The sequence below is a fragment of the Stegostoma tigrinum genome, chromosome 37 (assembly GCF_030684315.1).
Source record: "Stegostoma tigrinum isolate sSteTig4 chromosome 37, sSteTig4.hap1, whole genome shotgun sequence".
Classification (NCBI taxonomy): domain Eukaryota; kingdom Metazoa; phylum Chordata; class Chondrichthyes; order Orectolobiformes; family Stegostomatidae; genus Stegostoma; species Stegostoma tigrinum.
The window spans coordinates 25,543,460-25,561,739 of NC_081390.1; the positions used below are offsets into that span (position 1 = coordinate 25,543,460).

Below are 18,280 nucleotides of genomic sequence, written 5' to 3' on the forward strand. Positions count from 1 at the left end.
CTGTATTCATCCAAATTCATTGTGTTAGTAACCGTTGCTTTCAAATTTAAAATTTGATTTATCTAGAAGGCAAATGAATACAATTTTGGCAGCAAAACATCAGGACTTAACACATGACTTATCCCCGTTTGATGAGGGAAGTGCAAGGTCAAAGCCCAAAATAAAAATTAAATTCCAAAGCCTGTGAATTTTTAGCTTCAAAAGTTAGATATTATTTAATGACACTTTATGAAACACAGGATTAAAGTTATAATATCTATTAATAGTTACCAATTACTAGTTCTGAAGAGCTATACATAATTTTACCTCTTTACTATCTGATACGTTAAGGAAAGCACGTTTTATGGTGCATACTTACTTTTCTGACTGACTTGGATTTTGGAGCTTTTTTCATGGATGATTTCTTGATAGATTTTTTGACGGGAGAAGTCTTTGCCTTTTTTGCTTTCTTTTCTGATGGTGTAGAAAGAATGGTTTCTGCTTTACTTCTGGAACCACGTTTCTTTGCCAAAAGTTCAGGATGAATTCTAGGCAGCACACCACCACTTGCAATTGTTACTCCTCTTAGCAGCTACAGGAACAAAGTAATAACAGTTTCAAATATAGTATATTTAACCTGCTAGATACTCTATGACTGCCGCCAAGTAAACAGGTGCTCCCATTCCAATAATTGTGTGTGCAATTATAGGCCTTCATTAAAAATGTTGTTATTAAGTTGTGGAATCAGAATAAAATGCACTTCAAAACAGTAGATTACAACTTCTGGGTTGAATTTGTTAGATTTATACTCTACAACATTGAGTCCTAGTTCATGATGTAGCACTATTGTAGATTTCAGTGCACAAAACAAGATGCAAATTTAAATTATGTGCAGCATGAAGTTGGAACTATGCCTGGTACTTCCAAAGCAAGCTGATGCAACATCTAAGGTTTACAGTTAGATTCACATTTTCACTAGTTGCATTAATCATAGCCAATTTATTTCTGCAAATTGAAAAATTAACTTCTAAAATGCTTGACAAATACAGGAGTAGAAACCAGCACACTATAGTTCTTGTTGCTTTGATACACTTATTAATTTGAAAAGCTAAACCGACATGTTTTATTTAAATTCAGAATGCCCCCATATGGGGTGTGAATCTCTTTGAACAAAAAAACAGTAAAACCACTTGACCGATTTACAGTCTCAACATTGGGTGTAACAATTCAAGATCGTTCTCCACCTGCTCTGTCCCAGAGAAGCAGCCATTGGTAACAACCTTGCTATTGCCATCTCTATCTTTCCTTTTTTTGGTGTTCCTTTACTACCCTTTTGCACCATCACCCCCCCTCTTTCTTCAGTTAATCACGCTTGCCTTCCATCTGATCATCTTATCACCACTTTACTATTTGTTCTTCCTTCCTAGTCCCCTTCTCCTTCCTCTGCTTATAATCTGCTACATCTCTAATTTTTCCAGTTCAGACAAAGGATTATCAACTTGAAATTTTAATTGTTTCTCTCTCCTCAGATGCTGTCTTACCCAAATACTTCCACAATGTTTCATTTCATATCAAATTGTCCGGATCTGGAGTATTTTGCTTTTATCATGACAAGTCTTACTTGATTTAGTTCTTCATCATTTGCTACTGCCAACAGGATATGCCTTGGAGTTATTCTGCTCTTCTTGTTATCTCTTGCTGCATTTCCAGCGAGTTCCAGGATTTCAGCTGCAATTAAAGACATATTTTACTGCTTAAAAAGGATCAGAGATCTGTAAGGAAAGAAAGTTACAAGTAGTCTTTTCAAAACTAAACTTCGAAATTTGTTTTTAACCTGCTAGATACTCTATGACTGCCGCCAAGTAAACAGGTGCTCCCATTCCAATACGATATTTGAAGGTCGCTTTCCGCAGATATCGCATCATCCTACCAACGGGAAATATTACCCCTGCTCTGGCTGAGCGTGATAACTTGGTCATCTTCTTCTTTCCACTTCGGGCTGACATCTTGAATGTTGAGAGTCAGAATATTAAACAAACTGTGGATCTAAACAAAGGTCATAATTAATTAGACATCAAAACATGCAGCATAGCACTAGGGATGTATACTTGTCCTATCACAGACATGCTGACTCTCAATTATGGACAGACAAAACACAGAGGCCCAGCCTACTCCTTTTAAAATTAACTTTTTTTTTGAAAAAGTGAGATTCTCAATTTTATACAATTCTGTATTGGATTATGTTGATACATCTTGTCTACTCCCATGGTGTCCGGGCCTTCCACCTTCCAACCACAGTGATCTTGAGTTGATATAAAATTCTATTATACCCTATTCCAAATCACAGGAAGTCCAATTTGCCCACTTCCTGTACTTGCTAACTGTGTTACACTGATTCAAGGTCCACCACAGCTGAGAATTTTAAAACTCTCAGCTAAATATTAAAATCACCATATAGCTTTCATCTATTATTATGGGAACTGAGCAGCATGAGTACTGTGTTCTCCAAATGAAGTAGTGAAAGCAATGTGTCTCATCTGAACCTGACTGGATGCCTAACAACGAATGGATCAAATTAAACATTGCAAAACAGCATTTCATTATTCCATAGCAAAGTTTCCAAATTACATCTTCCAGACAAAATGTTGGTTATATTCTGTCCTCTAAGAGAACCAGTCAAAAATTTGGTCCAGCCCATTTGCACCACAAATAGATGCAACCATATTCCAAAACTTTTACAAAGAACAATACAGCACAGGAACAGGCCCTTCAGCCGTCCAAGCCTACTCTGACACATTTAACCCTTCCATATTAAAATTGTCTTCACTTACAGGATCAACACCCCTCTATTCCCTTCCCATTCATATATTCGTACAGTTCCAGTCACACTACCAGAAGGATGTGGATGCTTTGGAGAGGGTACAGAAAAAGTCTCAGAACATTGCCTGATATGCGGAATTTTAGCAATGAAGAAAGGTCAGACTGGGTTTGTCTTCTCTTTAATACAGGAGGTTGAGGGGCGATCTGATATAAGTTTAAAAGATTGTGAATGACATGGATAGAGTGGAAAGTATGAGGCTTTTGCCAAGGGTGGAGGGCTCAATTATTCAAGGTGTTTCTTGAATGCTGCTAATGTACCTGCTTCCACTACCTCCTCTGGCAACACATTCCAGGTATTCAACGCTGAAAATCTGCCTCACATATCTCTTAAATCTCCCCCCGCCCCACAACTTGAACCTATGTCCCCGAGCAACTGGGCCTTCTACCTTGGGGAAAAAACCTCATACTTCCCGCTCTATCCACACCACTCCCATTCTTATAAACTTCTATCGGACCAACCCTCAACTACTTGTGTTCCAACTGTGGCCTTACTGAAGTTCTATAAAGCTCCAGCATAACTCGTCTATCCTTGTACTCAATGCCCCTTCCAATGACGACAAGCATGCCATTGGCCTTTTTAACTACCTTAACTAACTGCACAACCACCTTCAGTGATGTGTGGACCTACACACCCAGATCGCACTGCATATCAATACTTCGAAGGGTTTGGCCATTCACTGTATAATTTCCACCCGTACTTGACTTTCCAAAATTCATCAGCTCACATTTGTCCAGATAAAACTTCATCTGCCATCTTTCTGCCCATGTGTCCAAGTGATCTATGTCCTGGTGTACCCTTATGGGGATGGGGATAAGGCAAGAACAGGATACTGATTGTGGATGATCAGCCATGATTATAATGAATGGTGGTGCTGGCTCAAAAGGCCGAATGGCCTACTCCAGCACCTATTGTCTATTGTCTTTGACAGTCCTCCACATTATCTGCAACTCCACCAATCTTTGTATCATTCACAGACTTACTAATGAGACCAGCTTCATTTTCCTCCAAAACATTTATGTACACCACGAACAGCAAAAGTCCCAGCACTGATCCCTGTGGAACACGAGTCACAACCTTCCATTCCAAAAAGCATCCTTCCATCACTACTATCTCCTGTGGCTAAGCCAGTTCTGTATCCACCCTACCAGCTCACCCTGATACCACGTGATCTCGCCTCTGCTAAGGGACTTTGTGCTAAGGCTTTACTGAAGTCCATATAGACAATGCCAACTATTTCTCCATCAATCATCTTCATCAACTCCCGAAAAAACTCAATCAAGTTAATGAGGCACAACCTCCCTGCAAAATAACATACTATGGCTGATAAGTCCATTTGTTTCTAAATGTGTAGGTCTTGTCCCTGAGAATCTTTTACAAGCTTTTACGGCTTATGACACAAGGGTAGCATGTTTGACTCCAGATCAAAACGTTGCGTGTTCAAAATGCAGGTGAGCTCAGTGAATTTTTCTGGAAAGATGTGGTGGGTGATTTTAACTTCCACCATATTGACTGGGACACACTTCATACTAGGGGTTTGGATAGGGCAGAATTTGAGGGAACCATTCAAGAGGGGTTTTGACACAGTATGTAAACAGTCCTATCAGGGAAAGGTTTATACTAGACCTGATTTTGGGAAATGAGCCTGACCAGGTGAGTGAGGTTTCAGTGGAACTGCATTCTGAGATTTGTGACCATAATAGCGTGAGTTTTAAGATACTCATGGTTAGGGATAACAGCAGTCCTCAAGTGAAGGTGTTAAACTGGGGGAAGGTAAACTACACCAATATTAGGCAGGAACCAGAGAACATTGATGCTTTCACATTATCTTTGATTTCGTTATTGTCCAAAAATCCACTTTCAGTCCTGCATATATGAAAGGACTGAACATCCATATTTCCCTGAGGTAGAGAATTCAAAAGATCCAAAAGCCCTTGAAATTAAAATAATTTCATGCTTCAATGCTAAATAGCTAACCTGCTTTCCTGACAGTATGAATCCTAATTTTAGGCCCACTAAATACAGGAAAATAGCAGCAAATATACTGTCAAGCCCCCTCAAATGTTTTTTCAAAAGATTGCTTATTCTATGGGAGGCAGTGGTATATTAGCAATGTGGCTAGTAATTCAGAATTGCAGACAAATATTCTTGGGCTAGGTGTCAAAAAACTTTGCAGATAATGGAAATCAGAAACAAATTGCTAGAATTGCAAGAAATTACTGAAAAGCTCAGGAGGTCCAGCAACATCTGTGGAGAGAAATTTGAGTGAAAATTTTGGGCCCAGTGACCTTCCTCAGAAATATTCAAGACATGGGGTTGAATCCCACCATGGTACATCTGGAATAAATGGTTTAGTCTAATGGCGACCATGTAATCACTACCAATTGTTATAAAAAGAAAACCCTAAACCACCTTAAATAAGAAAATCTGCCATTCTTACATCACCTGGCCCACTTGTAGCTCCGGATATAAAGCAATGTGTTGATTCTTAACTGCTTTCTGGACAATTATGGGTGGACAATAAATGTTAACCCAGCCAGCAACACCCACATCCCCTGAACAAATAAGGAAATAAAATGCGCAAGAACATAGGCCCATTCCACTTAATTACAAAGGTCTTGGAGCATTGCCGGTAAGGTCAACCCTCTAAGCCAGATGTTCTGGGTGCAAGTCCCACTTCAGAGCTAGTTCGCCATAGAAGACGTATTTGCAACATGACCAAATGCGGCTAATCCTTGCAATGTGCCCAGGTATCACTGATAGTGAGAGAAGTTATCAAAAATTAGAGGGATCTTGATCAAATGGGGAAGTGGGCTGACGATTGGCAAATGCAATCCAATACTGCTAAGCGTGAGGTATTGCCCTTTGGCAAGTCAAACCAACGTAAGACATATACAGCAAACGATAAGGTCCTGAGGAGTGTTGTGGAACAGAGGGGCCTAAGAGTACAAGAACACAGTTCATTGAAGTTGGCATCACAGGTAGACAGGGCGGTGAAAGTATTTAGCATGCTGGCCTTCAACAATCGAGGCACTGAGTACAGAAGTTGCGACACGGTGTTACAGTTATATGTGTTGTTGGTGAGGCTGCACTTGAGAGTACTGCGTATAGTTTAAGTCACCCTGTTTTAGGAAAGACAGTTAAACTGGAAAGTGTGCAGAGAAGATTTACAAGGACATTGCCAGGATTAGCAGGCCTGAGTTTTAAAGGAGAGGTTGGCCAGGATAAGACTTTACTCCTTGGAACACAGGAGAATAAGAGGCGTCCTTATTGAGGTGTATAAAATCATGAGGACATAGATAGGATAATGCATATAGTCTCTTTCCCTGGAAAGGGGAATTGAAAACTAGAGGGCATAGGTATAAGTGAAAAGGGAAAGATTTAAGAAGGACCTCAGGCATGACTTCTTCACGCAGGCAGTGACGCCTGTATGGAACAGGCTGCTAGAATAAGTGGTTAAGGCAGGTACAATAGAAACATTTATTGGATAGGTACATGGATGGAAAGGGTTGAGGGATATGGACCAAATGTGGGCAATTGGAACTAGCCGAGTGGGCACCATTGATCAGCATGGACCAGTTTGGGCTGAATGGCCTACATCCATGCTGTATTACTCTGTGACTCTATGACAGGTGATAAGAGCAAGACAGTCTCCTGGTCAACCATTACTGATACCTCTTTAAGCCAGTCTCTGCTGACAAACTGGCAACCTATTCCAGGGGTAAAAATACTAGCTCTGGAAACATAAATTAGCACATTTTGCCTACCATGTACACCACTAAATTTAGCAAAGCCTCTCAGCTCACTTCAATTTCTCACATGCCAATCCTTGCATCCGTGCTTTACATCCAAGGTATGTTTAGTGTTCAATACAAGTGGTCACAACAGCCGAGTCTTTGTTTTAATTTCCTCAATACTGGAATTTCCATCCTAATGGCTTTGTAAGTCTATCGAAAGCACCAGGGCTGCAGCACTTCAAGAAGTCAGCTCACCATAACCTTCTCAAGGGTTACTAGGGACACCAAGCGATGACAGAAAACATCCCATGAGAGATTTTCATTTTTACCCACGACAGATCCTACCTTGATTAATAAAATTGGCCCTCCTCTAGTTAGGTGTTTTTACTCCAAATGATCCTTACAAATCTTACCACATTATGATTACTACTCCAGAGAAGCTCCCTGACTAACATCCTTCCATTAGATCCTCAAATGAATCCAGCACTGCTATCTTCTGTGGTCAGAAGCGCACTGATGGAAGAAAAATTCTCCTGAACACACTTTAGAAATTGTTCCCCTACTCCACTGATATATAACTGCTCCATTCAATTTAGTTGACTTGTCCTAATATATTCTTGCACTTCAAAAATGTCTTTGCAAATCTATTCCACACAATCTCCTTACCATTATTTGTTGACCTATTAAAGGAGCTGTCATGCTACTTTTTAGTCCCTCAACTCCAAACAAATTTAAGTCCTCAAGGTCCTTGTAGCGTACTACCTTCCCAAATTAAACCTGCAATGTCTCCTTTGTTTTCTACCACAGTCCTACCTGACTATAGGGCTGCTCTTTCTTTATAGGAAGAAAGAGATGACCGACGGTAGTTTAACCTGTGGGTCACCATGACTTGATGATGGGGCGGGGGAGAGAAGAGAGATGGTGGATAGTGTTGAGAAGGAGAATCCATCACGGTAACCTCAGCCAGTGCAAGAAATTAAACATACGCTGCTGGCATCACAAACCAGCCATGCAAGGTACCATTAACATAATAAAACATTTCAAGGTGCTTCATAAGGGCATTTAAAAGCGTAATCTGACACTGATATATTAGGCAATACTAGTACAGATAATCAAAAGCACGGTAACGGGAGCAGGTTTTAGGAGCATCTGAACAGGAGAGCTATTGGAAGTGAAACTATTTAGGAGTAGGATTTCAATTGTTTAGAGATTGTGCTTTTCAGTGCATTATCACATTTGGCAGAACAGTTAGAAATCAGGGCGATGGAGGCCAGAGAAGGATCAAGTATAAAGATGTGGAATTGGAAGAGATTTTAGACTTTATGAGCAAAGAACAGTACAGCACAAGAGGAGGCCCTTTGGCCCACCAACCCTGCACTGACACCTGCCTTTCTAAACTAAAAACCTTTTTGCTTCTACATAGTGTTTAGACCTCTATTTCTTGCTTATTCATACTTCTGTCAAGATGCCTCTTAACTTTGCTATTGTATCTGCTTCTAACACTTGCTCTGGCTGCGCACTGTAGGTGATTACCACCCTCTATATAAATGAAAACTTGCCTTTCACAGCTTTAAACTTTCCTCCTTTTACCAAAAACCTATCTACCCTAGTAACTGAGATTTCTACCCTGGGATAAAGACTATACTATCCATGCTTTTTGTAATTTTGTGAACTTCTATCATATTTTCTCTCAGCCTCAGATGTTCAAGTGAAAACAAATCAAGTTTATCTAATCTCTTCTCACAGCAATAATCTTCCAAACCATCAACAGTATTTGGAGAGGGTACAGAAAAGATTTACTGTACCCTCTCCAAAGCCTCCACATCCTTCCAGTAGTGTAGTGACCAGAACTGTACACAATATTCCAAACATAGCCTAACTGAAATTCCATACAGCTGCATCATAACTTGTCAATTTTTATATACTATGCCTCAACCAATGCCTACATTCAGGGAACTGTGGACTTGTGCCACACCATGAAGATTTATGGACGCACAGAGAAATTTGGAAACTAGGATGAAAATAATAAAACTGAAGTGGTGTATGGGCAGGAGCCTGCAAAGAACAGGCAGCATGGGATAATGGGTGAACCGGGCTTGGTTCGAGGAAGTGCACCAGCAAAATTTTGGATGACTTCAAGTTTATGAAGGGCAGAGTGTGGGAAGCCAGCCAGCTGTGCATTGGAATAAGCCGGTCTTGTGGTTCCAAACAGATTTGGATTTTAGAAGATGAGCTGAGGCAGGGATTCAGCTGGGTGGATTTATAGGGTTGGAAATAATGATAAAGGTACAGTCAAAAGATCCACCTAGAGCAAAATGACACCAAAGGTGCTGTTATGGAACTGACCAAAGCACTTCAAAATATAGTAAGATAGTCTAGACCCTAACTTTTTCTTGTTTTATAAGAGTAAAGCATTGGATTCCAGATTAAATTTGATTGGCCAAACTTTGACGTCAAGCAAAATGCTTTATTTTTATACCACAGTTAAAATACAGTCAAAAATAAAATAAATGGCTTAACTTTAACTCCACTGAAATGCTTGACAAAATAATAGATATATTAACTAATACTAATTAACTATTCCAATATAGTAACATTCCATAAGCAGACCCTTGGCAAAGGCAAATTTGGCAAAATAGATGATCTCATTTAATTTCAGCATCAGGAATAAAACCTCAACTTTTACCTGTAACAGAGAGAGGAATAAGAGCTTCCATATCCAGCTTCAAGACCCTAGCAACTGCTGGAAGCTAAAACTAAAAATCCTGGTTCTCTGGGAGCTTGACCCTACTTATTCAGGCTGCTTCTCCCTTCCAACTTTGAAAAATATACCCCAAGGCCTCACAAGCTGTTTACTTAATTGGCTTTGGAACAGACTGCTCTGTACCTGTCTCAATTTTTTCTTCATTTAAAAAAAGTCAGAATATACCTCTTTAAGCAATTGTATCATCACAGCGCCAACACTAATTTTAACCTCAAACAAAGTCGATCAATAGCTAGGGAACACGTGCCATTTCTTCTTGGAAAACTTGTACTGAGGAAAAATAATCATCTGATGGTTTGATTTTTGATCAAGGTTTCAGGTGCCAGTTTAATATTCCAAAATTGTTATCTGCACCTGCAATATATCATACAGGTGTACTCTAACTACGATTTCTTAAAATTTTCTACAATCCCATCTAACTATGTATCATTTCAAACTGTCTCAATCCTCTGCATCTTGTTTTACCTCTTTTTTAAAAATTATATTTTCTGCTGAACTAAATTAAACATTTCTCCTCAGTACTAGTTAACCAAACCACACAGATTTTTCTAAAAAATTGTTAATGGGATAGAAGCATTGCTGGCAACAATTATTTGTTACTTATCCCAATTCACCTTCAAGGTGATGGTGATCAGCAGTCTTCTTATACTGCTATGGTCAATCTGGTGTAGATATACCCAGTGCTTTTTTTGGGGGTCGGGAATGGTGGGGTAAGATTTTTGACTCGGCAATCGTGAAGGAATGTTGCCAAGACAACATTGTTCCAAGGCAGGATGGAATTTAGTCATTCCATTCTTTTACTGTTCATTTCCTATGTGGTAGAGGTTATTTATGAGGAAGCTGTTAAAGCGGAGTTTGGTTGGCTTGTTGCAGTGCATTTTGAAAATGGTATACACTGTACCCACAGTGCATCAGTGGTAGAAGGCATGATTGCTTAAGGTGGTGGATCGGATCCTAGCCAAGAAGACTGCTTCTTCCTGAGTGGTGTCAAGATTCTTGAATGTTGTCAACACTGCACCCATCCAGACAAGTGGAAATTACTCCATCACATGCCTGACTCTTGTCTTGTTGATGGTGAAAAGTTTTTGGAGTGCCATTGGTTGAGTTTGTTGCTGCAGAATTTCCAGTTGACCTGCTCTTGTAGCCACAATATTCAGATGGTTTATCTAGTGTAGTTTCTGGTCAATGACAAACACAGTACGTTAAAGTAGTTAGCAATGTTAATGCCACAAAACAGAGTTCAGTTCAATTCCACCTTCTCCTTGAATAAATTCCTTCCTTCGCCAAGATCTGTTATTCCTACTGTCACGAATTCATGGCGAAAGGAGTAAGAGATTTCATGGAACTTTTAAATTTTCCTCAATTCCCTCAATCCTGTTCAGGATCTTTAAACTTCCTTCTCACATTGTTGGCTCTGACAGATGACAAATTTGGTTCTAGCCCTTCACCTCTCCCACCACTACTATGGAATCGTATATATTAAATGAAATAGACTCTGGGAAATCAACTTCATACAGGAAGAACTCATAAGAAACACAAACTTTCAATCACAGAATGGTACAGCGGAAAGTCCAGGTCACGGTTGACTTATCTGATGAGCTTCACTTTTTGCTTTCTTCCATAGCCTTACAAACTTTGCTCTTTAAGTGCTTATGAAACTCTCACAATTCAAAATGAATCAATCACAGATTGGTTACAGCATAGACAGCCATTCAGCCTATTGTGTCTGACTGCTCCTTGGAAGAGAAATTTAATAGTTCCACTCACCACCCGTGAAAACCTTTTAACCGGAAACACTCACTGACACTATCAAAATTACATATTTTCATATAAAAAGTATTTCTGGACTGAAGAATAAACAAATGCTTCCCCAACAACACCAGCCCCCCAACTCAGCTGAACTGTGTAAGTCACAAGACGTTGTGAACTAAAAGCATAAAAAAACCGGAGTAATAGACTAAAATCAAAAATATACTGAGTCATATTGGAACAGCAAGCAATTCAGTCCATCTTGTCCATGCGACTTCTCTCTAAAGCCATCCAAACAGTTCCATCTCCTGCCACTCTACATCATGACCCTGGAAGCTTAATTCACTCAAATGCCTATCCAATTTCCTTCTGACATTGTGGTAGCCTCCATTCCCAACACCACCATCTTCATTAGGAAGCAAGTTCCAGTTCCTCACCAGTGATGCAAAAACAATGCTTCCCAACTTTTCACAACCTTGCCCAGCCCTCTAGGTCCATGTACCCAGAAACCTGTACCCTAACCCTATCAGCCTTATAATGGGACTTGGGATGTAGGATCAAGAGGCTATTCAGTCCCTTTAGCCTATACTGCCATTCAGCTCAAACATGTTGCAACTTGCGAGTTTCAAGAAAATCTGTAGCTCAGGTTGAGGTTCTGGATATACGTTTGCTCGCTGAGCTGGAAGGTTCGTTTTCAGACATTTCGTCACCATTCTAGGTAACATCATCAGTGAGCCTCCGGTAAAGCGCTGGTGTTATGTCCCACTTTCTATTTGTGTGTTTAGGTTTCCTTGGGTTGGTGATGTCATTTCCTGTGTTGATGTCATTTCCCGTTCTTTTTCTCAGAGGGTGGTAGATGGGCTCCAAATCAATATGTTTGCTGATGGAGTTCGGTTGGAATGCCATGCTTCTAGGAATTCTCGTGCGTGTCTCATGTTTAAAAAGAATAGTTCTACAGAAAAAGGCTGGAGAGCAGCAAAAAACATTCCACTTCACAGCCTCTTCAACATAACAGGTATGAATTAATATTTTTTTAAATGTTTATTTAAAAAGGTTAGAATAACATCAACATCCTCCCACTTCTTCAACTGGGTATCACAGGTACAAATCTACATTTTCAAAGTTGAGCTCAAATAAAGGGGAGGGAACAGCTAACATTATATCCCCAAATCCCCACTCCTTCAACGTAAAAGAATGGATAGAAACGTATACTTAAGAAAGATCTGGCTCACAAAAAATATACAGAATGACAAACATTCTACTTTCCAGCTTCACCAACCTAATACAACAGGTTGTGAATCCATATTTTAAAAGATTAGCTCAAAAAAAAATGTAGTGAACTACCAACATTCCACCCTTAGCTTTAACAACATAATACAACAGGAATGAATCTACATTGAAAATGAAGCCATTTAAAAGAGGGTAGTGAATGGACAACATTCCACCTCTTAGCTTTGATAATCTAATACTTCAGGTATGAATCCATAACAATGTTTTTTTAAAGTTGTTTAAGAGGGGCTAGAGAATGGTCTTTCATGCCAGTTTCTTCAACCTAATTCTTCAGGTATAAATCTATACTTTAAAGAAAACTTAAAAGAAGTAGGGCAAAAATCACTTCCTCACTTACAAGTTCACACACAGATATACTTTTCTTTAAACAAAACAATACAGACAATAGAGGAAAAGGCTAAAGCATTCTCTTCTCCCCACAGCCTTAGACCACAGGTTTAACTCTACATTTTTAAAGAGTTTAGGGTTAGAGAGAAAAAAAAGCCAACAACCTTATCTATTTCCCAGCCAGCTTTTCCAACCTGGCAGCCAGGTACAAATCCACATGTGGAGACAGTAAGGACTACAGATGCTGGAAGCCAGAGTTGATAGATGTGAAGCTCAACAAGCGCAGCAGGTCAGACAGCTTCCTAGCAGCAAGAAAGTCAATGTTTTGGGCCAAACCCCTTTGTCAGGACTAGGGACGGGGAGGGGAACAACGAAGTAAACAGAGAGAGGGGGCAGAGTAGGTGGGATGCCAATAGGTGGATGCAGGTAGGAAGTTATTGTCATTAGTCAGCGGAAAGAGTCGAGTGGATAGGTAAGTAGGAAGATGGGACAGGTTAAGTTAGGTCAGGAAGTCAAGGTGGGGGGGGGGGGGGGGGACAGGGCTGGACATGGGATTAGGCTGAGGGTACAAGGATTTTGAAGCTGAAGTCTACATTGAGGCCATTGGGCCTTAAGCTCCTAAAGGTAAGTATCAGGTATTGTTTCTCCATCCTACATTTGGCCTCTCTCTGATAGTGAGGCAACTGGAAGGTCAAGTTGGTTGATGGTGCACTACTCACGTTTTTCTCTGCTACACTGATAACTGTGTCAGTGCTCCCTCATGCTCTTGAGAGCTTGAGCAGTTCATCAATTTGCCGACACCTTCCACCCTGCCCTCAAATTCAACTGGACCATTTCTGACACCTACCTCCCCTTCCTACCTCTCCATCAATGGACTCACCACTGGCTACCTTGACTACACTCCTCCCATGCACCCTCCTGCAAAAATGCTATCCCATACTCTCAATTCCTTTGCACCTACTACATCTGCTCCGAGGATGAAAGTGTTTTACTCCAGGACATCCCAGATATCATCCCTCTTTAGGGATTGTAATTTCCCTTCCTCTGTAATTAAGGACGCCCTCGACCGCATATCTTCCACTTCCCACACTTCTGCCCTCAAACTCCCTCCCCCAATAATAAGGATAGAGTCTCTTAGGCCTCACAAATCACTCCACTGACCTCTGAATCCAATGTATCATCCGCTGACATTTTCACCACCTACAATCAAACCCCACGACCAAAAAGATAATTCCTTCCCACCCCTATCTGCTTGCCACATGTTCATTTCACAACTCCCTTGTCAGCTCTAATATTCCCCACCAACTTCTCCACCACACGCAATACCTTTCCCTGCAACTGAAAGAGGTGCAACGCCAGCCCCTACACCTCCCCTCTCATCTCTGAAGGCCCCAAACAATCCTTCCAGATCCAGGAGAAATTCACGTGCACTTCATCCAACCTGATCTACCGTATCCATTATTCCCAATTTGTGGTCTCCTCCATCTTGGAAAAACTAAATGCAGATTTGGGGTCCGGTTCGTGAGGCATCTGCTCTCTGCACAAACCAACCTTCCAGTTGCTGTCCATTTTAATTCCCCTGGCGACACGTCTATCTTTGGCCTCCTCCACTGTCAGACTGAGGCCAAAAGTAAACTGGAGAAACAACACCTGATATTTCATCTTGGGACCTTACAGCCCATTGGCCTCAATATTGACTTCACTAGCTTCAAAATCCCCCCCACCCCCAGCCTTATCCACGTCCACCTTCACCTTCCTGACCTGACCATCGTTCTATTCAACTATCCGCTTTACCCTTCCCACTGACTAACCACATTAACCCCCTAACTGCATCCACCGATCATCATCCCCACCTACCCTAACCTCAGCCCCAACCCATCCCTCTATTTGCTTCTAGGCTCCCTTGCACTTACCCAGTCCTAACCAAAGTTTTCCGCCGAAACACTGACTTCCCGCTTCTCCTGATGCTGTCTGACCTGCTGTACTTTTCCAGCTTCACATCTATTGATAAATCCAGATTTTCTTTGTTTCCGCACTAGTAGAGGGAAAGGCCCACAACCGCCTCTGCCCCATTCTCCCAAAACCATAAGAGTTAAAGTTAGTTTAGAAAAAAAGCCAAACATCCCTTCCCCACCCAGCTTTCCCAAACCGATGCCCGTATACAAATCCATTTTTTTTGTTGAAAAGTAGAGAAGTCCCAAGTCCACCTCTCCCCCATCTTCCCAAACCACAGGTACGTCTTTTAAAAAAAAAGTTAGGGTTTGAAAAACGCCAACTTCATTCCTCTCATTTCCTTTCCTTCCAATCGGAACCCCCTCCGCCACAATAAACAATCTTGAGATGCTGAGCCAAACAAAAGGAGAGCGCCTGGTTTAAATTCCGAACTTCCAACCGCTCGGATCGCGCCCGAATTCAAACGGTCACCGCGAGCACAATTCAACTGCCATCGGCCGCGGGACGAAGCCGCCACAGGCCTCGTTGAGGCCCCTCACACCACACTGTGCCGCCGCCTTCTTCCTCCTCGCACCCCAGCATGTCCCGCCGGTAGGAACTTCAACTCTACACACAACATTTTCATTCTGATTTTAATTGAAGATGTAATAGCGGGTCATTTTGTTTTGTTGTTATTTTGTGGTAGTTGTGCGAAAGGCCAGTCATCGTCCGCCAACGGCGGGAAAAGGAGGGGGAACGTTGTTGGGGAGGGGGTGTGTGGCGTGAAGAATCGCCAATCGACAAAAATTAAACGAGGCCCCTCGTCGCTGTCATATACATCTTTCTCGATTTAACTCCGTTTATAGTGTTTTTTTAAAACCTTGAGGCCTAGAACAGAATAGACAGACAAAAAAAACGAGGCCAAGCGCTTCCCGCCGCTGCAAAACAAAACGTTTTTACCGCCTTGCAGATGAAATGACTTTTCTTAAAATCTGAATGTACATCTCTGGCATTTCTTCACGTTGTTTTGGTCATTTTAAAACTCGGAAGATTTTAATACAGGGAAAAAAATCCACCCACCTGGTATGAGACGAGTCTCGGTCACCGTATCTCTTAACCCCCTACCGTCTGTGCATTTTATTATAAGTATATTTTATAAACTTTCTGACAGTTGAGAAGGATTCTTTGATTGCAACTGAACCCGTTTTTTTAATATTAATATAGATGTATGTATTTGGCACTCACCTCCCTGCTCCAGGCGGCAGTGGTGGTTGCAGCTCTTGTTCCCTCCTGTGTTAATACTGTAGATAGAGCAGGAAGGGGAAGCGCTCTCTCCGGCAACCCGTTTGAAAATACAAACTCAGCCTATCAGCAAAAGGAAATCACCAGAGGAGGGGAGGATAGGTTAATAGCAGCTAGGGAGGAAAAGCATAAGTCTCCCAGCTCAGAAAAATAATTGAAGCGAACCGTTGGCACACGCTTCCTCTTCGTAAGACATCACCACCACATCACTTCACAAAACAAAAAGCTGTGCAAGTTCTCACCTGCATCATTGCCAGCAGTCCTCCCAACCCTCATTTTGTATTCCCATTCCTCTGTTCCTTTCTCCATTAAACTGTGAGGACAAAAGAAACAATTAAAACAAATACCCGCAACAAAAAATGCCTTCTTTTCGAAAGGGGCCCCACTCATCCCTAGCTGCCCTATATAACAACAAAAGAAGCTGTTAAAGTTGAATAGTGACCATACTGTGCCGTACGTGACCGTAATTTGCTCTTACATTTCTTTGTTACTTACGGGTGAAAGTTAAGCATAGGTGCTTTGCAAACGAATGTGAATGTCCAAAGAATTGCAATACCTTTAGTGCCACTCCGCTTCCCGAAAAACGGCATCTGTCTTTCCAATTGAAATGCATTGAGTGGTGCGAAGTTGTCTTTTCACAGTGGTCAAATACACCGCAGGAGCTTCGTACTACATATTAATTAGGAATTGGCCATTCGGCCCCGGAGCTCGCTTAGCCATTAAATAAGATCGTGCCTGATCTGACTGTGACCTCAAATCTCTATTCCTGCCCACCCATGATAACATTTCACCCATTTGCTGCTGTCTGACTCCCTCCGCCTTAAAAAAAAGAGGACCCTGCTTCCACCACCTTTTCAAGAAGAGAGTTCTTATGATTCATGACATTGAGGGAAATTGTCAGACAACAACCCCCTTTCTAGATCCTACAGTGAGGCGACATCCTCACCATATCTACCCAGTTAAGATACTTCTGGATTTTTTACATTTCAATTAACTCACCACGTATTCTTTAACTCCAAGGATACCAAAACCTCATAAGTCAATCATCCAATACAGGCACCTGTATGGTAAGTCTTCTCTGAACTTCCTTCAAAGCATTTTCATTCTTCCTTTAAATAACATGACCAATATTGTGCACAGAACTCCAGACGTAGTCTTTTCACTAGTACCCTGTATAACTTACCAACTCTGGTAATTATTTACCATGAGTGGAATTGAAAAAATCTTGTTTCCTAGGATGGTGACAGCAAGCACGAGGGGGCATAGCTTTAAATTGAGGGGTGAAAGATATAGGACAGATGTCAGAGGTAGTTTCTTTATTCAGAGAGTAGTAAGGGAATGGAACACTTTGCCTGCAATGGTAGTAGATTCACCAACTTTAGGTACATTTAAGGCATCATTGGATAAGCATATGGACGTACGCGGAATAGCGTAGGTTTTTGGGCTTGTGATCGGTATGACAGGTCGACACAACATCGAGGGCCGAAGGGCTGTACTGTGCTGTAATGTTCTATGTATGTATGTTCTATGTTCTAAATCACTTACTGTATCTGTGTAACTTGAGTGATTCATGAGGGAGGACAGTGCAATGGAACCTGTTTTGGAACTCTTTAAAGTCTACAAATGTCTAGTTAGTATTGATCAGTGGAGAGAGATTTTTCTAACCATGTACTAGCTGTTTGGTAAATAAGAAGTTGTATATTAGTATATGATATGCTACGGTAGACATTGCAGAAATGTTACAATGCCACATGATTTTGCTGTCTCTTGCAGACTTAGGGGCTCAGATAAAGTTAGTGCAAGATGTTTTTCAAATAAAGTTAATGCTTTCCTTAGTAAAGTGAACTTATTGCTAAACTAGCCATCAACCTATTCTCATCTGTCTTCTACTACCATTAGCACTCCCTTTGTCTCCTGCTCTGGGCATCTTCACTAACTGTTCTATTCACTTCTCCTCCCCCTTTGTCAACAGCATATAAACATTTTACAACCAAATTTTGAACTATGAAGAAGTCGTTATATTCAAAGCATTAATTCTATTTCTGTCTGTACAGATACTGCCTGACTTGCTAAGTTTCTCAAGCACTTTGTTTTTATTTTTGATCTCCAGTATTCAAAGTGTTTTGTATTTATTTTAATGTCTTTCTTACATCAGCGGACTCTGTAGATATTCTTTCACAGCATAATTAGACCAAGACTATTACATGGAACTTCCTGTCTCAGCATCGTGGGCGTACCTACACCAAATCAACTGCTGTGTTTCATGATAGACCACACGACTGCCATCTGAAGAGCAATTGAGGTGTGCTTAAATGCTGGCTC

The 18,280-nt window shown here is 41.1% G+C and overlaps 1 protein-coding gene across 3 annotated transcripts in view; it reads right to left on the reverse strand.

Moving 5' to 3' along the window:
* Nucleotides 1-16,252, reverse strand: part of LOC125467515 (core histone macro-H2A.2) — a 40,737-nt gene extending 24,485 nt beyond the window's left edge. For 2 of the 3 annotated variants that reach the window (XM_048563480.2, XM_048563477.2), the window contains exons 1-4: nt 15,902-16,036; nt 1,814-2,025; nt 1,601-1,707; nt 359-571 (exon numbers count right to left, since the gene is read on the reverse strand). In XM_048563480.2, coding sequence (XP_048419437.1) covers nt 359-571; nt 1,601-1,707; nt 1,814-1,985 — 492 coding nt within the window. In that variant the 5' untranslated portion in view covers nt 1,986-2,025; nt 15,902-16,036. Of the gene's footprint in view, nt 1-358; nt 572-1,600; nt 1,708-1,813; nt 2,026-15,901; nt 16,037-16,200 lie in introns of those variants that run through there. The other variant, XM_048563479.2, reaches the window with a different exon arrangement.
* Between the last annotated feature and the right edge of the window lie 2,028 nt (nt 16,253-18,280).